This window comes from Schistocerca americana, chromosome 3 (assembly GCF_021461395.2).
Source record: "Schistocerca americana isolate TAMUIC-IGC-003095 chromosome 3, iqSchAmer2.1, whole genome shotgun sequence".
In the NCBI taxonomy this organism is placed as follows: Eukaryota; Metazoa; Arthropoda; class Insecta; order Orthoptera; family Acrididae; genus Schistocerca; species Schistocerca americana.
The window spans coordinates 880,421,100-880,448,091 of record NC_060121.1 but is presented as its reverse complement, the minus strand read 5'-3'; the positions used below and the strand labels follow the sequence as shown (position 1 = coordinate 880,448,091).

The 26,992-nt window shown below is 41.9% G+C and overlaps 1 protein-coding gene across 1 annotated transcript in view; it reads left to right on the top strand.

The window, feature by feature from the left end:
- The window catches only part of LOC124607442 (ELMO domain-containing protein 3-like), a 111,718-nt gene that overhangs the window by 50,575 nt on the left and 34,151 nt on the right, over window positions 1-26,992 (top strand). The window contains exon 4 of the mRNA XM_047139773.1: window positions 5,449-5,570. Coding sequence (XP_046995729.1) covers window positions 5,449-5,570 — 122 coding nt within the window. The remainder of the gene's footprint in view (window positions 1-5,448; window positions 5,571-26,992) is intronic.

Genomic DNA, 26,992 nt, shown 5'->3' with positions numbered 1-26,992 from the left:
GAGATCTGATAATGGTACGGTTCGAGTATGGTGCAGACCCCACAAAGCCAATGGAGACACTGCACTGTGCAAGCTGGTGATGGCTCCATAAATGGTGTGGGCTGTATTTACAAGGAAAAGACTGGATCCTCTGGTCCAAGTGAACTGATCATTGACTGGAGATGATTATGTTCGGTTACTAGGAGACCATTTTCAGCCATTCATGGACTTCATATTCCCAAACAATGATGGAATTTTTATGGATGACAATGCGCCATGTTGGTGGGCCACAATTTTTCACGATTGGTTTGAAGAACATTTTGTATAATTTGAGGAAATGATTTAGCCACCCAGATCACCCTACATAATCCCATCGAACATTTATGCTAGATAGTCGAGAGGTCAGTTCATGCACAAAATTCTGTACTGGAAACACTTCACAATTATGGATGGTTATAAAGGCAGTATGGTTCAATATTTCTGCAGGGGGCTTCCAATGACTTGTTGAGTCCATACCACATAGATTTACCGCACTATGTTGGGTAAAATGTAGTCTGAGATGATATTAGGAGCTATCCCATGACTTTTGTCACCTCAGCTTATTATCAGTCTCACTAGCTGCACAGGAAGGATGCTGGAGCATGTGGTCAACTGGCAACTAGGGGATTCTCGAAGGTCACACCAAGTGAGCTCAGTGCGAGTTTCAGAACGTATCACATAGTACACAATAACCTGAGCTGCTAGGAACAGAATTTAACAAGCTTTCTTCGATAAGAAAGACCTTGTCAGTGCATTCGTTGATTTGGCGAAAGGCCTACAGTACTGCCTGGAAACATATTATTTTGTTCTGACCCTGTGAGTTTCTGTGGACATCTCCCCACTTTCGTACAGTCATATTACAGTCATCGTAAGCAGACCTGTGCAGTACTCCTTACTCGTGGGTGATGTCTCCATCGTATGTGTGTCCTCCAATATTGTAACAGCTACTCAGCGATGACAGTTGATGATCAGCCGGTTGGAGGAATGGGTGAACACTACAAGTTTCAAGTTTTTTTTGGAGAAAATATTTGTGTTGGTTTTAACCACTCTCACTCTCTTTTTAATTAACCTCTTTTAAAACCTTGGGGTACCATTCTCACTTCTAGGGAGAAAATGAAATATCTGGGCCTTACTTTTGATGAAAAACTGACGTGCCTGCCACATGGATTTAATAAGCATGCCAGATTTATGGATCAACACAGCCTTCATACCTTAAAATGCTGGAAGTGGCTCATCATCAGAATATTAGGCTCTCAACAAGACCAGTGTCTAGCTTGTTTGCTGAGGCTGATCAGCCTGCACTGTCCAACACCATCTCCTCATGGTATGCCTCACATACAGGGCTCTGTCTGTTCCAAAATTGCCAGCATCCATCCCTGTTGCCCGGCAGCTGCTGGATTAATTTTTGAACTGAGTGGTTACAGGGTGATTACATTTTTAAAACTAAATTTTATGAGGTTTCAAATTGTCATTTGGATTTTGTTAGTATTTATGCCAATGGGTCTAGGCAGGGGTGCTCTATTGTGTTCCTCATTTGTGTCCTTAGGATGGGGCTCATGGAGCAGTTTTCAGTTTGTGGAATTTTTTGCTGTCCTGAGGCCACCTGATGCCAGATGAGATGACATAATCGCAAGTAATTCCCCATCTTCCCAAAATATCCTTGCTATTGGTGAGATGTACCCACTAAATATGGTGATGTGAGATGCTGAAGGTACTCTCCTTTTCTTGGAAAGGCAGTAAAAGAAAATAATTTTCTGCTGGGTACCAGAGGATGCGGTATCTGGGGAAATGAACTTGCTGCTGCTGAGGAAGCTTGCTCCCTTCAGCTTCCTGCTCACTGTCCAGCCTCCTTGCAGGCAATCCCTACATACCTAACCTAGAAGACCATGTGTTGATGAGGGGCTCAGTAGCTGGATGTAAGAAACAATGAGCTGTATTCGATGAAACCTTCAGTGCAACCACAGCCTATGTCCTTCCTATCACTGTGAGCTGAGGAAGCTGTCCTTCCAAGGCTCAGAGAGGGACACCACCAATTGACAAACGGCTCTCTCTTACATATTAAGGACCTATCAATATCTCACAACACAGGTTATGAAGCAACAGGGAAAGGAAACTAGGGAGGGTAGCAAGGATGGAGGCATGGTTGTCAGAGGGAAGCCATCCATGCCTCCATCCTTGCTACCCTCCCTATTTTCCTTTCCCTGTTGCTTCATAACCTGGGTTGTGAGTAACTGAATCTCCTTTCCCTTCTTCCCTTTCTTTCCCCTCTCTCCTCCCCGATGAAGGAACATTTGTTCCGAAAGCTAGGAACGTAAATTTTCGGTTCTGTTTTATGTGTATCTATCGGCTGTACTGAGCTGAGGTAAGTACTGGCCAGCCCCTCTATCTCTTTGTTAGTATTTGTTTCACATCTCATATGAGATTTTCCATTAATCATTTGGACCTATCAATATGTCAGAGATGTCGAACACAGATGTCCATACAGTGTACTTTAATGGGATGTGTTTTATATGATGACCTCATGGCAGATCTATTTCTCCCAAAGGATCAGCCCTATATTTTAAGTGACAATGAGGTGACTTTTGTATTTTAAGGTTTTCTGTGTCAGGGCTCCTTCCTGAAATATTGTGTGTAAGATTTTAGTGTGTCGCAGAGTAGCTTGGTCACCCATTATTTCCAAGTAGTTACTCAGTTACAATAATCTGGACTGTTTTAAATGTACTTCTACTGATATTTTGTGTAAGGGGCATTCAAAAAGAAACGAGCCAGAGTCATAATTACAGAAACCAGTACCTGTATGTTAGAAGTATTGACCTTGGCTATTGAGACACTTGTCCCTCTGTGACACAAGATGGTGAATGGCTGTCTCATAAAATTTCCAGCGCTCTAATGTGAACCAGTTCCGCATGTACAGCTGGATGTCGTCATCTGAGGTAAATCGTTTGCCCCTCAGAGCCTTTTTAAGGGGACCAAAAATGGCGTAATCCCAGGGAGAGAGATCCGGACTGTATGGAGGGTGGCCGAGAAACTCCCATTTGAATTTCTGCAGGAGTGCCGCGACTGTGCTGGCCATATGAGGCTTTGCAGTGTTGTGGAGCAGAATGACCCCACGGGTGAGATTTCCTAGTCATTTTGATTTGAACGCTTGGCGAAGGGTGGTCAAGGTTTGTGAGTAACGCCGGGCATTTACTGTTGTCCCGTGATGCAGGAAGTGAATCAGAAGGGGGCCATCTTGGTCAAAAGAGAATGTCAGCATAACCTTTCTTGTACTCGTGTGGACGACGACGTCCAGCTGTATGTGCAGAACTGGTTCACATCGCAGCCCCGGGAATTTTATGAGACAGCCATTCACCACCTTGTGTTACAGAGGGATAAGTGCCTCAACAAGCAGGGTAAGTACTTCTAACATACAGGCACTGGTTTCTGTAATTATACTCCGGCTCATTTCTTCTTGAACACACCTTATACTTGGTTTTATCTAGGTATTCTGCTGTGTTTTATGTGCATTTAATGGCTGGTCATTTATGAAACTCTTAGTGTCACTCATGTTCTAAATTCTTGTTTGTTGATACAGCTTAGTTTTAAAATTTAGAGTCCTTTTTTTTTGTTTTTTGTTTTTAATAGATTTCCACCACCCTCCTCTCTGTTTATTTCATGCAAAGGCACTGATAGTCTCCCCATTTGGCACCCTAAAACACTAAACACTAACTTAAACAATACTATGGAAAGGTAGATTGCTACTCACTATACAGATGACATGTTGAGTTGTAGACAGGCCCAACAAAAAGACTGTTGCAAATAAGCTTTTGCCCAAAGCCTTTTTCAAAAAAAGAAAAATGTGCGCACATTCACATAAGCAGGCACACCTCACACACATATGACCACTATCTCCAGCAACTCAGGCTAAAAAACTGTCTGGCTGGAACAGCCAGACATAGCGGTTATGTGTGAGGCATGCCTGCCTTTTTCACTCATGTTTACCTCTTATTCTGTTCTCAGATACTGGTATGTTTATTTCTTGGTTCAAATAAACAGTGTTCTATTTAAGGGTGTTTTCTTTTTTTAACTTAGAGTACAACCCCCAATTATGTTCCTATATATTTTCAGGTTTTATAAGTTACTCATGAAATTGATGAAAGCTTGTTTAGGGACTAAGCACAATATGACAACTGCACAGTGTCTCTTTTGCAGACTATTATTTACATCCAGATTGATTAGCATTCTGATTTTGTTTCAACCTTACAATTTATTGAATTTGACAATGTTATAGTTATTTTGTCTTGTTTCTTATAACTTTATATACGTACCTTTGTATTGCCCGTTTTCTGCAACAATAGCAGAAAGTATTTTTTGAGCCTAACCTGACCTATGTCATTAATTTACTAAGAAGCTTGTGCAAGCATGGAGGGACACAGAATTTTTCTGTTGTATCCCATCCACAGCACAGTTCTCTGTCTACAAAAAAAAACCCTGCAGTCTCTGTACATAGAACTTTATCAAAAATTTCTGTTATATAAATGATGTGTGCACAAAACATACATTTGGCATGCCAAGAAGCCTGATACTGTGTGTCTCCAATGGTTAATTGTGTGAATAAAATTTAGCCACTTATGATTATTCCATTTCATTGTATCGTTACCTTTAATGAATACTGTGCCAAGTAAAATTCTGTGTTATATTCCATGATGACTTATTCACTTACATATTTTTTTCTTGTCATAGTATGGACTGCTGGTCCCAATTGTATAAAATATTGTGTTGTTCAGTGCATTCTGATATTCTTCACAGCTGAAAGGTTTTCCAGATTCTGCATTTTTTGGAAAGTAGAGAGGATAACGAGGTCCTGAAAAATATTTTTTATTATTAAATTTATTTGGAGTAGTAGATTTTCATATCATATTTTGCAGCCAGTAGATACCCATCTCACCTACTATATAAATAATATTTTGTTGTATGAGAATGCTAATTGGTTACTTTCAAATGTTAATAGAGTTTGTAACAACTTGATCCCCATTTCAGCTATTGGTGGTTATGGCCCATAAATGTCTCTTGGTTACTAACATAATGTACATTACACATATATCAATTTAATAATGAAGATTATGAAAATTATTTAAATTTAAAATTCTAATTATTTGTACTTACTCATTCTTTTATTGCTTTGAGTAAATTTGACAATTTGTGTGTATTACAGTTGCTATGTCAACAAGTGACTTCTGATAGGCAGTTGTTCTGCTGCAGCAGTCTGATGTTGATTTTGTTAGTTCATAGATGTTCATAACAAAGTAATATATGCCTTATGTAAAGGCCAATTGATAAAAAAAAATACCTTTTTGATTGTTCACTGTCCAAAAGAAAAACATAGACATATTTCCTCCTTGATTTAAGTTACTGTAAATTCAGTTACATAGTAAGCATTATTTTTTTCAGGTAAACTGGATGTCAGAGATGCAACACATATAAGAATTCTCCAGACCGTGTATTACAGATTTACTGGTGCAAATTTGGGCTGCCCATGCTATGGGGTGCACTGGGAGCATATAGGTTTTCAGGTAAGATACAAGAATCTTTCAGTGACTTAGTTATTTAGTCCATGAATAACTATATAATCTTAAAAAAACGCCTTTTGATTAGCCGTAAGTGATCATAAAGAAGTTTTCAACTGATTGTCAGGGTCTTCTACTAGTAATTTTATGCAGATAGATCTCTGTAATGCTGCAACTAATGTGGAATTGTAATTGGTTCCTGTAATTGTAAGGCATGGTAGAAAGAAAAGTGCAGAACAAATCTGGAATAAACAATTGTTGCTTTGGAAGGAATAGAGGTACCACAGACTTTTCAATGTAACCGGAATCAGTCCTTCTAACACAACTGAAGAACAGATGATCACAGCAGTTTGGGAAATGTAACTTCCCACCTCTTGTCTACTATGTAAAATTAATGCAGTGTGACTCAGTATTACAAGTCACCATAGTGCATCATTTTGCATGTTGTGCAGTTCATTGTGCTGTCTCAAAAAAGTGAGAACTGCAGTAATAATGAGTATGAAATCTAATCATCACTGAAAATCATATGTCTTCATTTCTTTCAGCTGGGGTATTAAGTTCAGCAAATACTAATAATGTAACTAGGTCTTTCTTTCCAAAATAAACCAGTAATTCTCTTGTCACATACTCTTTTTTTTTTTTTTTTTTTTTTTAGAGTACATATTTGCATCCATACATAACTGAAGGCTCTGTCCAGACTGACTTATGAGTAACTTCTGACTAACTGAAGGCTAACAGTGTTTCAGTGTAGCCTGTGCCTAAATTGCTTACTTTGCTAACTGAAACATATACGTTCTACTGAAATTATTTTCTAATATTTATGTGCATATAACATAATATAATTTCTACAAGGTAACAAGTGGTTTTATGTATGAACAATAATTAAGAAATAATGAAAAGTAAATTTTTTCAGTCATATTTTAACTAATGTTACATTGTTAACGGACCCTTCTGCTTGACAACTTCATAAAATATTAATCAAATGTGAAAAATCACAGTTTGAAGTCAAAAATAATAAAAACATTTTACAATTCATTCATAAATGTTTGAACATACAGTCTTACATAGTTTCATAAAAGTACAATTTCATAGCAGAGCTATCTGTTCCTTAAGAATGTGTAGTTTTAATAGTGCAAATAATTTGATAACACTCTTGTCGTCCACAAAATCTTTTAGTAGATTAATGTTCTTTTAACATCTAATTTTACAACACTTGTTAGCAACGGTTATTGGAAATTCATACATGAAATGTTTAATTATTGTGTCCTTTGGAAGTTATTTATATGATTATAACACATATTCTGAAATTAAGTTAATCAGAACGATGAATTGACAAACAAAAATCTTGCCTATTACAATTTTAATTGTTGCATGTAATTTCATACTTAATGTCTGATATAATAGAACTATATGCCATAAGAGTTGTTATGAGGCAATACAACAATGCTCCATTTGGTTATGTTTGTATAATTGACTTGTTAATTATGACAATTAAACAATAGAAACCCCAAGTTGGAATATTGACAATATAAGGAAAAGGTTAGATTGCTACTTACCGTAAAGATTACATGGTGAGTTTACAGACAGGTACACTTAGCTTTCAGCCTAAGCTCGTACACACACACACACACACACACACACACACACACACACACATATTCATTAACACAAGCAAGCACACATCATGCATACATGACCACAATCTCCAGCAGCTCAGACTGGAATGCATTCTGGTTCAAACTGCTGGAGATGGCAGATGCTTGCTTGTTACTTATTTATTTATTTACACATGAAGTTCTGTAGGACCAAATTGAGGTGCAAATCTCCAAGGTCATGGAACATGTCAGTATGTGAAATTACAACGTAAAAGTGATAACAGATAAAAATAAAATGTTTATGAACCTGAAAAAGTAAAGTCATCAGAAGTAAATGCAGTCAACAATACAACAAGAATCAGCTTAATTTTTCAAGGAACTCCTCAACAGAATAGGAGTGACCCATGAGGAAACTCGTCAGTTTCGATTTGAAGGCACATGGATTACTGTTAAGATTTTTGAATTCTTGTGGTAACTTATTGAATATTGAATATAGATGCAGCAGTACACTGCACACCTTTCTGCACAAGAATTAAGGAAGTCTGAGCCAAATGCAGGTTTGATTTCTGCCAAGTATAAACTGAGTGAAAGCTGTTTATTCTTGGGAATAAGCTAATATTGGTAACAAGAAATGACAGTAAGGAATACATATATTGAGAGGCAAATGCCAAAATACCCAGACTCGTGAACAAAAGTTGACAAGAGGTTTGTGAACTAACACCACTTATTGCCCAAACCGCCCACTTCTGAGCCAAAAATATCCTTTTAGAATGGGAAGAGTTATCCCAAAATATAATACCATATGACATGAGCAAATGAAAATAAACAAAGTAGACTAATTTTCGTGTTGAACGATCACTTAGTTCAGATACTGTTCAAATAGTAAAAATGGCAGCATTAAGTCTTTGAACAAGATCCTGAACATGGTCTTTCCACAACAGTGTAGTATCTATCTGAACACCTAGAAATTCGAACTGTCCAGTTTCACTATTCGTATGCCCATTCTGTGAAATTAAAATGTCACGTTTTGTTGAATTGTGTGTTAGAAGCTGTAAAAACTGAGTTTTACTGTGATTTAGTGTTAGTTTATTTTATACAAGCCATGTACTTAGATCTTGATTTGCACTATTTGAAACTGAGCCAATGTTGCACCCAACATCCTTTACTACCAAGCTAATGTCATCAGCAAACAGAAATTTTTAGAGTTTCCTGTAATACTAGAGGGCATATCATTTATATAAATAAGGAACAGGAGTAGCCCTAACACTGATCCCTGGGGCACCCCCCACTTAACTGTACCCCACTCAGACCCCACATCACAGCCATTCTCAACACTGTGAATAATGACTTTTAGCTGTCTGTTGCTAAAGCAAGAGGTGAACCAGTTGTGATCTCCCCGTATTCCACAATGGTCCAACTTCTGGAGCAATATTTTGTGATGAACACAAACAAACACCTTTGTTAACTCAAAAAATATGCCTAGTGTTCGAAAAATTTTGTTCAACCCATCCAGTACATCGCAGAGAAAAGAGAATATAACATTTTCAGTTGTTAAATGACTTCTAAAGCCGAACTGTACATTGATAGCAAATTGTGTGATATAAAATGATCAATTATCTTTACATACACAGCTATATCAATCACTTCAGCAAACACTGATGGCATAGAAATAGGTTTAAAATTGTCTGCATTATCCTGTTCTCCCTTTTTATAAAGTGGCTTTACTACTGAGTACTTTAATCATTCAGGAAACTGACCATTCCTAAAGGAAAAATTACAAATATGGCTAAATACGGGGCTAACATGTGCAGAATAGTACTTTATTATTCTGCTAGGCACTCCATTGTATCCATGAGAGTCCTTAGTCTTAAGTGATTTAATTATTGACTCTATATCCCCCTTGTCTGTATCACAGAGGAGTATTTCAGACATAAATCTCAGAAAGGCATTTGCCAAGAGAGTTAAATGATTCCATGTAGAAACTAGATTTTTATTTAATTCACCAGCAATGCTCAGAAAGTGATTGTTAAATACTGTACATATATCTGACTTATCAGTAACAGAAATATTTTTACAACAAACTGACTTTATATCGTCAACCTTGTGCTGCTGACCAGACATTTCCTTCACAACTGACCATGTTGTTGTTGTGGTCTTCAGTACAGAGACTGGTTTGATGCAGCTCTCCATGCTACTCACTCCTGTGCAAGCTTCTTCATCTCCCAGTACCTACTGCAACCTACATCCTTCTGAATCTGTTAAGTGTTTTCATCCCTTGGTCTCCCTCTACGATTTTTACCCTCCACACTGCCCTCCAATACTAAATTGGTGATCCTTTGATGCCTCAGAATATGCCCTACCAACCGATCTCTTCTTCTGGTCAAGTTGTGCCACAAATTTCTCTTCTCTCCAATTCTGTTCAATACCTTCTCATTAGTGTAGTGATACAAGTACTTTCAGAAATGACTTCCTGACACTTAAATCTATACTCGATGTTAACAAATTTCTCTTCTTCAGAAACGCTTTCCTTGCCATTGTCGGTCTACATTTTATATCCTCTCTACTTCGACCATCATCAGTTATTTTGCTCCCCAAATAGCAAAACTCTTTTACTACTTTAAGTTGTCTCATTTCCTAATCTAATTCCCTCAGCATCACCCGATTTAATTCGACTACATTCCATTATCCTCGTTTTGCTTTTGTTGATATTCATCTTATACCCTCCTTTCAAGACACTGTCCATTCCATTCAACTGATCTTCCAAGTCCTTTGCTGTCTCTGACAGAATTAAAATTTCATCGGCGAACCTCAAAGTTTTTATTTCTTCTCCATGGATTTTAATACCTACTCCGAACTTTTCTTTTGTTTCCTTTACTGCTTGCTCGATATACAGATTGAATAACATTGGGGAGAGGCTACAACCCTGTCTCACTCCCTTCCCAACCACTGCTTCCCTTTCATGTCCCTTGACTCTTATAACTGCCATCTGGTTTCTATACAAATTGTAAATAGCCTTTTGCTCCCTGTATTTTACCCCTGCCACATTCAGAATTTGAAAGAGAGTATTCCAGGCAACATTGTCAGAAGCTTTCTCCAAGTCTACAAATGCTAGAAACATAGGTTTGCCTTTCCTTAATCTTTCTTCTAAGATAAGTTGTAGAGTCAGTACTGCCTCACGGGTTCCAGTATTTCTACGGAATCCAAACTGATCTTCCCTGAGGTCGGCTTTTACCAGTTTTTCCATTCGTCTGTAAAGAATTCACGATAGTATTTTGCAGCCGTGGCTTATTAAACTGATAGATCGGTAATTTTCACATCTGTCAACATCTGCTTTCTTTGGGATTGGAATTATTATATTCTTCTTGAAATCTGAGGATATTTTGCCTGTCTCATACATCTTGCTCACTAGATTGTAGAGTTTTGTTAAGCCTTGCTGTCACAAGGCTGTCAGTAGTTCTAGTGGAATGTTGTCTACTCCTGGGGTCTTGTTTTGACTTAGGTCTTTCAGTGCTCTGTCAAACTCTTCACGCAATATCATATCTCCTATTTCATCTTCAACTACATACTCTTCCATTTCTATAATATTGTCCTCAGGAACATCGCCCTTGTATAGACCCTCTATATAGTCCTTCCACCTTTCTGCTTTCTCTTCTTTGCTTAGTACTGGGTTTCCATGTGAGCTCTTGCTCACATGGAGTACCACCATGCAGGTGGTACTCTTTTCTCCAAAGGTCTCTTTCATTTTTCCGTAGGCAGTATCTATCTTACTCCTTACCCTGTCGATCTCATTTTTGAGACGTTTGTATTCCTTTTTGCCTGCTTCATTTACTGCATTTTTATATTTTCTCCTTTCATTAATTAAATTCAATATCTCTTTTGTTACCCAAGGATTTCTATTAGCCCCCGCCTTTTTACCTACTTGATCCTCTGCTACCTTCACTATTTCATCTCTCAAAGCTACTCATTCTTCTTCTACTGTATATCTTTCCCCCATTTCTGTCAATTGTTCCCTTATGCTCTCCCTGAAACTCTGTACAACCTCTGGTTTAGTCAGTTTATCCAGGTCCCATCTCCTTAAATTCCCACCTTTTTGCAGTTTCTTCAGTTTTAATCAACAGTTCATAACCAATAGATTGTGGTCAGAGTCCACATCTGGCCCTGGAAATGTCTTACAATTTAAAATGTGATTCCTGAATCTCTGTCTTACCATTATATAATCTATCGGAGACCTTTCAGTATCTCCAGGCCTCTTCCATGTATACAACCTTCTTTTATGATTCTTATGCTCTGTGCAAAATTCCACCAGGCTGTTTCCTCTTTCATTCCTTAATCCCATTCCATATTCACCTACTACATTTCCTTCTCTTCCTTTTCCTTCTATCGAGTTCCAGTCACCCATGACAATTAAATTTTCGTCTCCCTTCACTATCTGAATAATTTCTTTTATCTCATCATACATTTCATCTATCTCTTCTTCATTTGCAGAGCTAGTTGGCATATAAACTTGTACTACTGTAGTAGGTGTGGGCTTTGTATCTATCTTGGCCTCAATAATGCATTCACTATGCTGTTTGGAGTAGCTTACCCACATCCCTATTTTCCTATTCATGATTAAACCTACTCTTGCACTACCCCTATTTGATTTTGTGTTTATATCCCTGTTTCACTTGACCAGAAGTCTTGTTCCTCCTGCCACCGAACTTCACTAATTTTCACTATATGTAACTTTAACCTATCCATTTCCCATTTTAAATTTTCTAACCTACCTGCCCGATTAAGAGATCTGACATTCCACACTCCGATCTGTAGAATGCCAGTTTTCTTTCTCGTGATAACAATGTCCTCCTGAGTTGTCCCTGCCGGAGATCCGAATGGGGGACTATTTTACCTCCGGAATATTTTACCCAAGAGGACGCCATCATCATTTAATCACACAGTAAAGCTGCATGCCCTCGGGGAAAATTATGGCTGTAGTTTCCCCTTGCTTTCAGCCGTTTGCAGTACCAGCCCAGCAAGGCTGTTTTGGTTAGTGTTACAAGGCCAGATCATGTCCCTGCGGGTCCGGGGTAAGAATAGGCCCGAGGTATTCCTGCCTGTCGTAAGAGGTGACTAAAAGGAGTTTCAACTGTTTCGGCCTTCCATGTGATGGTCCCCCTTGGGGTTTGACCTCCTTCTTTCCAAATTCTACAGAAGTACGAGCCTTTTGGGGAAAGACGCCTTACGTGGTGTATCACTGGTCCTCAGTGCACTAAGACCTTGGCACTCAGCATTGTAACGGCGTTGTAACCACACCCACTATTCCTCCAATTGGGCCTAAACGCCTGATGGGTGGCACACGTTCCGCCCATAGTGCGTCCCCATCTGCACCTACGATCGTGATGGACTTTCCATGGCACCCAAAATCCAGCACGGTAGCCAGCCCGTTGTGGTGGGGTTGTCATGTACCCTCTAGGTTGTAGCCCCCTGACAACACAGAGATCGTACTGCCGATACCTGAGCTGCACCCTCCCCACGTCGGCCAAGGAGTAGATGCCCGTCTCCTTGGGGCATCAGGACTCCCGGCAACGGTCATCCTGCCAGGTGGCCCTTGCTGCGGCTGGGTGGCGCCCGTGGGGAGAGCCCCTGGTTGGAGTGGGTGGTATCGGGGCGGACGTTTTGCGGATGAAAGGTCAACATGTATCAGGTCGCTCTGCGGCCGAGTCTTTTAAAAGGAAAGGTACTGTCTCTGGTTCTGGTTCTCCTGCCCTTTCCCCCTTGGCCACTCCCTGGGAGGAAGGACAGGCCCGCCGGCTTGGGGCAAAGTACTTCCCCCGCTATTTAGTCTGTTCTCGGACCGATGGGGGAACGTTCGCCACCTCCAAGCCCATGTTCTTTGTCCAGCACATCGAGGACATCTTCGGGGAAATCGAGGTTCTCAGTAAAATGCGTTCGGGGTCCGTTCTTATAAAGACCGCCTCCGCCACACAGTTGGCGGCACTCCAGGCGTGCGACCGACTAGGGGACATCCCAGTGTCCATTGTCCCGCATCTGGCACTGAATAGGACGCAGGGGGTTATTTTTCATCGGGACCTCCTGCTGCAATCTGATGAGGAGCTCAGGGCCAACCTGGAGCGCCGAGGCATGCATTTCGTCCAGCGAGTTCAGCACAGCCCCAAAGACCATCGCATCGACACCGGAGCCTTTATCCTCGCCTTCGAGGGGGACGTTCTCCCGGAGAAGGTAAAGGTGATGTGCTACCGGTGCGACGTGCGACCTTACGTCCCGCCTCCTATGCGCTGCTTTCGGTGTTTGCGCTGCTTTCGGTGTTCGCGCTTTGGGCACATGTCGTCACGGTGTGAGGCTGAGCCCCTTTGTGGCGATTGTGGACGTCCTCTTCGTGAGGAACATACATGCACCCCACCACCTCGGTGCGTCAATTGTCCTGGCATCCACTCGCCTAGATCTTTAGACTGCCCCGCGTATCAGAAGGAGAAGAAGATTCAAGAATTAAAAACTTTGGATCGTCTCTCTTATTCTGAGGCCAGGATGAAGTATGACCGCCTCCATCCCGTGATGTTGACAACTTCGTTTGCCTCAGTCGTGTCCACTCCTTCCACAGTATCCTCACCCCTATCCTGTCCCCCCTCCACCTCCTCACCCCATCCGGGGTCTATGCCTCCGCCTCCCAAATCCCTCCCTTCCAAATCCTCCTCCCTCGCGGCCCCTGTCCCCTCTGCCCCAGGGGCCACCCTTCCTCCTCCTCCCCCTCCCCCACCTGAGAAGCAATCCTCTTCTCAGGCGTCCATCGGGGAAACGTTCCGGACCCCGGCTTCCGAGGTCCGGCGTTCCAAAACGGACCCCGCGCATGAGGACCTTCTTCGGGTCCATCCCACCATCCCCGTGCCTCATCGGACTTCCAAGAAGGCCTCCAAGAAGAAATCTTTATCCCCCTCTCCACCCCGGCGCGATTCGTCTGACGCTCCATCCATGAGTCGCTGCTCCCGGCCGTCCTCAGTTTCGCCGGGACGCTCTGCTGCCAGGCGCTCAGCTGGCCTCTCGTCGGCGTATGATGCTGCCCCTCCTACACAACCCGAGAAAGCGGCTGCAGCTGGTGACGACTCGATGGAATAGGATCCGCCTCCCGCCGGTTGTCGTGTTGTTCCCTCGAAACCTCGCCCTCTGCGGCCATCGAGGTGACCAGCTCTTCACCCGTTTCGTTCCCCCCTTTTTTCTGACTAGCGATGGCTTTGTTACATTGGAACATCAGAGGTATCCGATCTAATCGGGAGGAATTACAACTGCTCCTCCGCCTGCACTGTCTGCTCGTCCTTGGTCTCCAGGAAACCAAGTTGCGCCCAACTGATCGTATTGCTTTTACCCACTATACCTCGGAGCGGACTGACCTCACCCCTGCGGACGGTATTCCAGCTCATGGTGGGGTCATGTTGCTCGTTCGGGACGATGTCTATTACCATCTCATCCCATTGACCACCCCATTCCAAGCAGTAGCTGTCTGTATTACTCTTTCTGCCTTTACTTTTTCTGTTTGTACTATCTACACTCCATCGTCATTTGCAGTTAGTCGGGCTGACGTGATGCACCTGATTGTTCAGCTTCCTCTGCCGTTTTTATTGTTTGGCGACTTCAATGCCCATCATCCCCTTTGGGGCTCTCCTGCATCCTGTCAGAGAGGCTCCCTCTTGGTGGACGTCTTCAACCATCTCAATCTTGTCTGCCTCAATACTGGTGCCCCGACTTTCCTCTCGGACTCCACTCTTACCTACCCCCACTTGGACCTCTCGATCTGTTCTACCACTCTTGCCCGTCGGTTCGAGTGGTATGTCCTTTCTGACACCTATTCGAGCAACCACTTCCCCTGTGTCGTTCATCTCCTACACCACACCCCATCCCCACGTCCTTCGAGCTGGAACATATTGAATGCTGACTGGGGACTTTACTCTTCCCTGGCGACCTTTCCGGACCACGATTTTCTCAGTTGTGACAGTCAGGTCAAATACCTCACGGCTGTTATCATCAATGCTGCCGAACGTTCCATTCCTCGTACTACCTCTTCTTCACGTCGCGTTTCCGTCCCCTGGTGGAATGAGGCTTGTAGAGACGCTATCCGTGCTCGACGACGTGCTTTACGCACCTTTCGCCGCCATCCTACATTGGCGAATTGTATTGGATACAAACGACTCCGAGCGCAATGCCGTAGAGTCATCAAAGACAGCAAAAAAGCTTGTTGGGCCTCTTTCACCAGCTCCTTTAACAGTTTTACTCCCTCTTCTGTCGTCTGGGGTGGCCTGCGCCGGCTGTCGGGCATTAAGGCCCACTCCTCGGTACCTGGCCTGACTTCAGGTACTGAGGTCCTTGTTGATCCTGTGGATGTCTCCAACGCCTTCGGCTGCTTTTTCCCGGAGGTTTCAAGCTCCGCCCATTACCACCCTGCCTTCCTTCCCAGGAAAGAGGCAGAAGAGGCTCGGCGACCTTCCTTCCACTCGCTGAATCTGGAAAATTATAATGCCCCCTTTACTATGCGGGAACTCGAACGTGCACTTGCACTGTCCCGGTCCTCTGCCCCGGGGCCAGATGCCATTCACGTTCAGATGCTGGCACACCTTTCTCCGGCAGGCAAAAGCTTCCTTCTTCGTACCTACAATCGCGTCTGGATCGAAGGTCAATTCCCCATGCGTTGGCGTGACGCCGTCGTCGTTCCTATACCCAAACCCGGGAAGGATAGACACCTTCCTTCTAGTTACCGCCCCATTTCTCTTACAAGCTGTGTCTGTAAGGTGATGGAGCGCATGGTTAACGCTCGGTTAGTTTGGATTCTTGAATCTTGACGGCTACTTACCAATGTTAAATGCGGCTTTCGTCGCCGCCGCTCCGCTGTTGACCACCTTGTGACCTTGTCGACATTCATCATGAACAACTTTTTGCGAAAGCGCCAAACGGTAGCCGTGTTCTTCGATTTGGAGAAGGCTTATGATACCTGTTGGAGAGGAGGTATCCTCCGCACTATGCACAGGTGGGGTCTACGCGGTCGCCTGCCCCTTTTTATTGATTCCTTTTTAACAGACCGAAAGTTTAGGGTACGTGTGGGTTCCGCCTTGTCCGACGTCTTCCTCCAGGAGAACGGAGTGCCTCAGGGCTCCGTCTTGAGCGTAGCCCTTTTTGCCATAGCGATCAATCCTATTATGGATTGCATTCCACCTAATGTCACAGGCTCTCTTTTTGTCGATGACTTCGCGATCTACTGCAGTGCCCAGAGAACATGCCTCCTGGAGCGCTGCCTTCAGCGTTGTCTAGACAGCCTATACTCATGGAGTGTGGCAAATGGCTTCCGGTTCTCTGAAGAGAAGAAGGTTTGCATCAACTTTTGGCGATATAAAGCGTTCCTTCCGCCATCCTTACATCTCGGTCCTGTTGTTCTCCCATTCGTGGAAACAACTAAGTTTCTAGGGCTCACACTGGACAGGAAACTTTGTTGGTCTCCGCACGTCTCTTATTTGGCTGCCCGTTGTACATGTTCCCTTAATGTCCTCAGAGTTCTTAGTGGTTCATCTTGGGGAGCGGATCTCACTGTCCTGCTTCACTTGTATCGGTCCATAGTCCGATCGAAGCTGGATTATGGGAGCCCCGTCTATTCGTCTGCTTGGCCATCCCTCTTACGCCGTCGCAACTCCATCCACCATAGGGGGTTCCGTCTTGCGACTGGAGCCTTCTACACTAGTCCTGTCGAGAGTCTTTATGCTGAAGCTGCCGAATTACCATCGACCTACCGGCGCGACTTACTGCTTTGTCGGTATGCCTGCCGGCTGTTGTCAATGCCCGACCACCCCTCTTATCAGTCCTTCTTCGCCAATTCTCTTGACCGTCAGTATGGGTTGTATGTGTCTGCCCTGCTGCCCCCTGGAGTCCACTTTCGTCGCCTGCTTCGACAATTGGATTTTGCCCTCCCTACCATCTTCAGAGAGGGTGAGAGCCCGACTCCACCTTGGCTCCTGGCTCCGGTTCATATTTATCTCGACCTCAGCTCGCTCCCGAAGGAGGGTACTCCGGCTGCAGTGTATTGCTCACGGTTTGTCGAACTTCGTGCGCGACTTGCCAGTCACACCTTTATTTACACTGATGGCTCCAAAACTGACGATGGTGTCGGCTGTGCCTTTGTCGTCGGGTCCGTCACCTTTAAATACCGGCTCCTCGACCAATGTTCCAGCTTTACGGCCGAGCTTTTTGCTCTCCATCAGGCCGTTCAGTAAGCCCGCCGCCACCGCCATTCATTGTATGTACTCTGCTCTGATTCACTCAGTGCTCTTCAGAGCCTTGGAGCTCCATATCCGGTCCATCCCTTGGTGCAACGGATCCAGCAGTCCCTCCATTATTTTGCTGATGGTGGCTCTCCTGTCAGCTTTCTGAGGGTTCCCGGCCATGTAGGAGTGCCTGGGAATGAGGCTGCTGATGCTGCAGCCAAGGCTGCAGTCCTCCTGCCTCGGCCAGCCTCCCATTGTGTCCCGTGATCTGATGTTAGTGGGGTTGTTTGTAAGAGGCTTGTGTCGTTGTGGTGGGATGCTTGGTCCTCACTTCAAGGAAACAAGCTCCGGGCAGTAAAACCGTTCCCAACTGCTTGGACAACCTCCTCCCGACCATCTCGGCGAGAAGAGGTCCTTCTGACCAGGTTGCGGATTGGGCATTGCCGGTTTAGCCACCGCTACCTGCTCTCCGGTGACCCAGCCCCGCAGTGCCCTTGTGGTCATGTATTAACAGTGCGCCACGTTTTATTGTCGTGTCCCCGTTTTAGTCAATCTTGTGTTGTCCTGTCTCTGCCATCTACTTTACAGGATATTTTAGCTAATGACGCTCGAGCAGCTGCTCGTGTTCTTCGTTTTATTACCTTGACTGGCTTATCCAAAGACATCTAACTCTTTCACTTATTATATCTGCATCTTTGTCCCTTCCCCCCCCCCCCCCCCCCCCCCCTTGTGTTTTACTAGATTCTATGTGCTCTACCAATTGTGACTGGGCGCTAGTGACCTCAGTAGTTGAGCGCCCTTAAAAGGGCCAGATCAGTCAATCATCCAGACTGTTGCCCCTGCAACTACTGAAAAGGCTGCTGCCCCTCTTCAGGAACCACACATTTGCCTGGCCTCTCAACAGATATCCCTCCATCGTGGTTGCACCTATGGTACAGCTATCTGTATCGCTGAGGCACGCAAGCCTCCGCACCAATGGCAAGGTCCATGGTTCGGGTAGGGGGGGGGGGGGGGGCAACTGACTATATGGTTTTAATTAATAGCTAATTCACAGGATAAAATTTTATCCCGTGAATTAGCTATTCTAATTGTGTATCACATACTCTTTGCCTTCCTAATAACATTTTAAGCACCTTACAGTATTGTTTGTAATGGGCTATTTAGCTTGATTGTGACTATTTCTAACATTTTGATATAATTCCCGCTTTGTTCTGTGTGATATCTTTATCCCAGTAGTCAGCCACCCAGGCTGCCTTTTACTGCAAGTACCCTATTTAGAATGTTTTAACGGAAAGCAACTCTCAAAGAGCATGAGAAATGTGTTAAGGAAAGCATTATATTTGTCATCTATGTTATTGGCACAATAAACATCTTACCATTCTTGCTCCTTGGTGAGGTTTATGAAACTCTCTGTTACTGTTTGATTAACTTTCCTACATAATTTGTAATTGTATGTGACATTTGTTTGAGTACAAAAGCCTTTTAGTGTTAGATTTCGTGCATCATTATCTGAAAGGCCATTCACCCTTTTACTAACAGAATGCCCATCTAGTAATCAAGAATGAATAAAAACATTGTCTATGGCTGTGCTGCTGTTCCCCTGCACCCTAGATGGAAAAAAAAAAAAACACCGTCTGCATCAGATCATATGAATTTAGGATATCTACCAACATCCTTTTCTTGCACCATCATACACAAAATTAATATTGAAGTTACTACATGTAATTAATATCTGGTAATTCCTATAAAGTGAATCAAGAACACCCTCTAGCTTGAGAAGAAATGCTCTGAAGTTACAGTTAGGGGCCTATAAACAACAGTTAGAAGTTTAGTTTCACTAAATTCAACTGGCCCTGCACAACATTTCAAATATCTGTTCAGTGTAGTGCTGTGATACATCTATGGACTCAAATGGAATACTGTTTTCTTAAATACATGGCCACTCCCCCACCCCACAAGGAACTCCTTGAAAAACATGTAACTAATCTGTAACCTGGTAAAGGAAGCCTATGAATTGTCAAATTATTTAAGTGCTGCCCTGATATACCAATAATTTCAGAGTCAGCATCTATAAGTAGTTCACTAACTTTGTCTAATACCTCTTATATTTTGATGAAATATGCTAATTCCTCCTCTATTTGGAAACATGACATTCTCTGAAGGTGAGCCCTTAGTTAGAGGACTTCCTCTGAGCAGGTACACCTATCAACTGGCTTCAGTCTTAAAAAAGGTGCAGCTCTAACACCAACTACTACTACCTGTTAAGGTGCGGGCTATGCCTAGTGAAACCTGATCTACTGGTAGTCTCAACTGGAAAGCTTTGGCTGAAAGCTAAGTGTATAACAGCCTTACTGGTGTGCCTATCTGCAATTCAGCATGTCATCTTTATAATAAGTAGCAATCTATCCTTTTCCTTATGGTGTTAATTATGACATTTGCATCACGGAAGGTATCACAAGTGAAAGTACTGTACCATTCAAACCAAGTGGAACAAAAGTGTTGAATGACTCATTATGATTAATCCACATATGACAAAATGCAGGCATTGATTTGATCGTGTGTAGATTCTCTTTTTCCTTGTGTTAAAGCTATACTTGAATATGAACTAGGATTTACATTAATAGTGTACTACTTTCCTAAAATTTTTGGTTAAAAAGAAAAAAAAACCCTCAAAAACTTGCTCACTCTTGTACTTGAACAAAGATTGTGAGCCAGGAGAGGTCTTAAGTCTCTAAAACATTCATTTAAAAAAAATAATAAGTTCATTGATGAAGCCTTTCAAGGTATCTGTGCACTATACATGAGCTGACAAGTCATGGGAGACCTGCTAATATCATGTAAGGCTTCCATTTGCCCTGTGTAGTGCAGCAACGCGACATGGCATGGACTCAACACGTCATTGGAAGTCCCCTGCATAAATACTGAGCAATGCTGCATCTGTAGCTGTGCATAATTACGAAAGTGTTGCCAGCGCAATATTTTGTGCATGAACTCACCTTTCAATTATGTCCCATGAATGCTAGATGGGGTTCATGTCGGGCAATCTGGATGGCCAAATCAGTTGCTCAAATTATGCAGAATGTTCTTCAAACCAATTATGAACAATTGTGGCCTGGTGACATGACATATGGAAACAGGACGCCCATGAATGGCTGCAAACTGTCTCCTAGTAACTGAACATAACCATTTCTGGTCAATGATCAGCTCAGTTGGACAAGAGGACCCAGTCCATTCCATGTAAATACAGCCCACACTATTTATGGAACCACCACCAACTTATATAGTGCCTTGTTGACAACTGTGGTCCATTGGCTTTGTGGAGTCTGCACCACACTTTAACCGTACAGTCATCAGCTCTCACCAAATGAAATTTGGACTCATCTGCCCTGGGCATGGTTTTCCAGTCGTTCAGGGTTCAACCGATATGGTCACAAACCCAGGAGGGCCACTGCAGACAATGTGCTGTTAGCAGAGGCGCACTCTTTGGTCATCTGCTTTCATAGGCCCTTCATGCCAGATTTTGCAACACTATCCTAACGGGTATGTTTGTCATACGATCCGCATTGATTTCTGCAGTTATTTCATGCATTGTTGCTGGTTTGTTAGAACTGACAACTCTACGAAAATACCACTGCTCTTGGTCATTAAGTGAATTGTCTGTGGTGAGAGCTAAGGCCTGAAGATTTTGTATCCTTGGCACACTCTTGTCTGTGCATATCTCGGAATATTGAATTCCCTGTTCATTTCCGAAATTGAATATTCCATTCGTCTAGCTCCAACTACCATTCCACATTGAAAGTCTGTTAATTCCCGTTTTGTGGCCATAATCACCTCGGAAACATATCCACATGTATCACCTGAGCACAAATGATGGCTCCGTCAGTGCACTGCCCTTTTATATCTTGTGTACGTGATACTACTGCCATCTATATATGTGCATATTGTTATCACATGGTTTTTGTCACCTCAGTATATTTTTTTCAGTGGCTGCAAAACCCTCTCATTGCACACATTTCTCTTTCACAGTTGCTTGTTGTTTATTCTTGGTTTGTTTTGCTGTTGGAGGTCACTCTTTGCTGTTATGACAAATTACATTACAATCCATCTTCTTTGGCCACTGATGCAATCACCTTGGCGACTATCTGTCGTGCGTATATAATAGAGACTGCGTCTTTGACATCATACTGTGGTGAATGTAACAAACTCCATAATATCAAGACTGAGATTCTAATCATTAAATATAAAATGATGTTAACTATGGTGTGATGTGATGTGTATAATGTACCACATTTGATTAACTTTTGATTACTGGAGCCCTCTTGGAAAGAAATTAGATTAGGGCAGGGAGATTTGTAGAATTTGTAAATAAAAGAGAATAACAAAGAAGCAACAGAAATAATTTAATATGGGAATAATAAATGTCACAAACTGAAGCTGACCTGTATAGAATTCGACACATATCATCCTACTGAAAAGTTCCAGAACACTGCCAACCGAAAAACAAGTAGATTTGTTCCATCTGTATAGTTTAACTACAGAGAATGATACACAGTTGCTTATATGAACACATGCTTATATGAACCAAAGCAAACAATCATTTTTGGGAAATAACCTGTATCACAATTGTTTGTGTACATCAAGTATAGATTGCCACACACACTTACCAAATCCGTCAAATTATGAATAAGAAATGATTTCTGACTACCTTATTAGTAAAGTGTGCCATACATACAACTAATATAGGTATATTACCATAAAAAGAAATATCCACACAGCAGTGCTGTTATAAATATGCGCGATAAAGAACCTCCAGTGATGTCACAGTCGTCATATTGAGTGTGGCAGAGGTCAAAACTGATGGCTTGCATTGTAAACTGGAATATACCTCATTTTTATGCACAGAATCTACCTCATTTTTGTACACATTCATGGCGAATAGTTTGTTTTCCATTAACTTGTTTTGCCACATTCTGAATGAACTAGTCTTCTCACTCTGCTCATTAGTCACGTGTATATAAACAACAGACTTACTCATTGCATCAGTCAAACACCTGTATTAATATTATAATTGCGGAACTGTGTCTGTCTCTTACATTTTCACAACTGAATTGCTGAACCAATTTTGGTGAGATTTATGTGGAGAAAGCTTGAACACTGAGAGAGGACATAGGCTATTTTAGAAAAGTTTAGTAAAAGGTGCTTGTTTGATTTGAGGAATATTATGTGAATTTGGGAAAATATTTACTCTGAAAAATCTGTTTATTCTTTGACTTTTGAACTTAACTCATTTATGAAAATGCTTTTACTGGTTTGTATGTTCTACACAATGCAATGGATACAGTGCTTGTACAGTCCTCAGTGTGTTTAATGCATACATACATACATACTAATATTATTAAATGTGAAAGTATGGCTGTCTCTCGTGTTTTCATTACTAAACAGCCGAACTGATTTTGATGAAATTTGGTTTGGAGAGAGTTTTAACCCGGTGGAAGAAGATAGGCTACTTCAGAAAGAAAATAAATCAACCCTTAAGAAGAAGCAGTAGGGAAAAGAAAACATATTATTTACATGAGTGAACGTGATCTATGATAAAAGAAAAAAAATATTAAATATGTTGTACAGTGCACTCGTTATCTAATGTACAGCTGTTTAAATAGCACGATGCAGAGATGCATGCCTGTGTCCCTTCACATGCACCATTTGGCAGTGATGCTGTGTGTACTGCCACACTGTGGATTGGGTCAGTTGGGGGGAGGGGGGCTTCGCACATCACGAACTATGCTTACCAAAGACAGACAGACACATGAGGGCAGCTGACATCATTATTGCATGTACAATATCTTACTCACCATCACTCGTCATAATAAAACTACTGATATCTGATAAGTGAGTGAAGTCACAAGTTGTAATAACTAGTAGAACTAATAAAATTGAATTCTTTTAACTTCTTTTGAAACCGCAAATATTCTGTCTCAGCTGTGGTTTCCTGTTACGCTGTACTCCTTTCTTTTCATTGGTGAGAGAGTATGTACAAGAGACTGTTCTAACTTTGTTAAAATTGTGCTGTAGATTTCATTGCTAATAAAGATGAGAGAAATTTCACTCTGCAACATCATTGTGTATGGCCGTAATGTCACAGTTGTACCTTAACCCTTTCAGTCTCTCTTGCTACAGTTGTATATATAAACTTTTACTGTGCCTTATCTGCAACAGGAGAATTTTTCCCAATGGAAAACTGAGGTACACATTTGTGAGTGTTCAACTTTTCATCGTGCATAAGTGCTGCCAACTGTTGGGCATCAATATTAAAATATCAGCAAGTCAATGTAGCAGTGTGCAGCAGCGTGTGACCACCTGAATACATGGTGGTTTGCTATATTCTACTGTATAATTGAATATTGTTCTTGTTATTTTGCATGGTAATCATTAAACAATCATTTTAATATTTATTACATTAGAGAATATTTTGTAATTAGTTTGGTTCCTAAAATAAAGCCAAGTGTACAAATTACGATTTGAAAATGGGTTCATATTTTTGTACAACTCTTGTATCTAAAATCATTAAAAATCGCCTAAAAGCATTAGCACATAAAGGAAAAGTTTCCTTCCTCCAGAAATAATTCAGGACTGAGAGGGTTGAGGTAGCGATGTATCCTTTTGCAAACAAACAGACTGCAAGTCACAGTCGTGCATAACTTTGAGAATACAGAGCACTAAATTTTAGACAGCATGTAGAAAACAGAGGTTAATGTTGATTGCCCCTCTAGCTCTTGGAACTTTGCCATAAAGACATGTGGTGTTACAGTCTGTGTGTGTGTGTGTGTGTGTGTGTGTGTGTGTGAACCAATCTTTATTTATTCACTGTCAGCTTTGTCTCCTTCAAAGTAATCCCTCTCAGATATAATACACTTGTGCCAGCTCTTTTTCCGGCCTTGGAAACACTTCTGGAAGTCACTTTTCGTCATGGTGTTCAGGTCCTTCAGCAATTTTGTTTATATCTCATCAGTGGTGGCAAAACAACATCCTTTCATGGTTCTCTTCAGGCTAGGGAATTGAAAGAAGTCCCAAGTGTCTATGCGTGGCAAATATGGCAGGTGAGGTAACGCAACGGTTTTGTTCTTGCCTGAAAATCACAAACAAGCATTAAGGTGTGAGCAGGAGCATTGTCGTAATGTAATTTCCATGAGTACAACAGTTCTGGTCATTTTCTTTGGATAGGTGCAAGCAAATGGCACATAATTTCTAGGTAGCGCACAGTACTGATAATATGACTATAAGTCATGAACTCATGATGCACTGTCCCATTGTAATCGAAGGAAGGAGTAAGAGAAAAACTTTCAAATGTGATCAAACTTATCGAATTTTTTTCAGTCTTGGCTCTTCAGGCAGTTTCCATTGGTTCAGTTGGGCCTCGGTGTGGACGCCATACCCATATACCCATGTTTTGTCACCTGTTATTATCTTCTTTAGAAGTTATGGATCACTGTTGTTTTCATTCAGCAGTTCCTGAGTGATGTCTAAGCAATGTCATTTGTGGTTGAAATTCAACAATTTTGGAGCAAACTTTGCTGCTACATGTTTCTTGCCCAAAACCTCCAAAAAAAATTGCATGAGCCAAAGGATGTGCTGACGTCATCAGCGGCCTCACTGGTGGTGAAATGGTGAGTTTACAGAACCGTTTTCTTTATTTCTTCCAAATTGTCATCCGTAATTGATATGCTAGGGTATCCAAGGCGGCTGTCGTCTTCAGTGTCTTCTCAGCCCTCTTTGAAACATTTATAACATTCGTAAACTCTTGTCTTACTCATAGTAGATTTGCAGAAAAGCCACAGTCAGCATTTTTAATGCATTTCTACACTTTATTCCATATTTCAAGCAAAATTTAATTCAATTTCATGGAGCCATCTTTTTCAAAAGCAAAAATTTGCCGAACACTCGAAAACATATATAATCTTTCTGACTATCAACAATAAAATAAATATTAGAAACGGCTGACAATGTGAACATACGCCAGGAACACCAACAAGGTATATTTTTTTTAATCTAATATATAAAGCTCACAAAATTAAAAAATATCCGTTTGTTTTTAATCACATATCGTACATCAACTTAGTTTCAGGAGAGAATTACTGTGGGGATGGGACATCCTTAGCATCACTTTTATAGGGTTAGGGGAGGGGGTGGTGTTGCGCAGAAAGTGGCATGTAAAAGAGTTGAAAACGACCAATGTTAGCATCAGATTTATATATTTGGTGTAGCAAGGCCTACAGGTGACATCTCCGATGGCATTTCACCACTAGAGGTACAAATACAGAAAGTGACAAATATTGTGTGTAGTCAAATTATGTTTTGAAATAATATTACAATCATTTTTGAAAAGTTTTTACTTTATTAAATACTTGCACATTGTAATTATACCATTACAACATGTAAACAAAGTAAATTTCTGTTTCATGCCATTTTCATATCTGATGCAAGATCGGGATAAATAAGTAACGAAGCAACTGAAACATCGTGCCTTGTTAAACCTTAGATTATAGTGACAGTTTCTATCGCATTCATTATTCTGTGAGATCTATGACAGTAATTTAGTAGTAAAGGAGACAACTCAACAAATAGCAGAAGTTTTGAGTTGTCAGTATGCACACACAAGAGAGAATGAAAAGTTGCTAACTCCTGAAAGAAATACTTTGATGAGCTAGAGTACACACACACACACACACACACACACACACACACACACACACACACACACACACCTGTCCATGCCCCTACATAGTGCCAGTTAGACACACAGTGTTGGCATGCTGTGTGGTAGGTGGTCTTGGGTTGGATGTAGGTTATGTCAGGTGGGGCAGGTAGAGGAATAAAGAGGTGGGAAGCAGGAAGAGGGGTTTGGGGAGAGAATAGCTAGGTGTGCTGGTCAGGGAATCAGGAGGGAAGGATGAAATGTGCACGAGCTAGGCATGTGATAACACATGTACCAGAACTGGTGAGGTACGATGCATGATGAAGATGATATTGGGACACGGATGGGGACGGGATGACAGGACAGAGGAAGGGGAAATAGTTGGGTAGAGGATGTGGTGACAGTAATTGAGCATAGCTTGAGACGTTGTTTGGCTTGCAGGTGTTTGTGCGGTAGACGATGCCTGAAGCATGGATATCAACAGGATGTAAGTGTTGCAGGTAAGAGGGACACAGCGCTACCCATCCTCAATCCCTTTCCCTGCTTCCTGCCTCTTTCTCCCTCTACCCACCTCACCAACACAACACCCACCTCACCCTAATCCACCTGTCGAACTTTAATATCAGCTTTGTGTGGCTAGCTACCACAGAGTAGCGATATTGCTGTGTGCATGCACCGAAGGATTTCTTCCGAAAGCCAGCAAAGTTTTCCTTCTCTTTTGAGTGATTGTATCATTTACTCAACACTTCTGCTGTTTGGTGAGTGACCTCCTTTACTCCTATATTATTTACATTATGCCTGAACTTTCCTATTGTATATAAGATCTATGTCAGGGGATTTTAGCGGTACAAGAAAGACTTTCAGTTAAGTGAGAACCAAGGGAATCTTCCTGTGCATGGTTTTGCT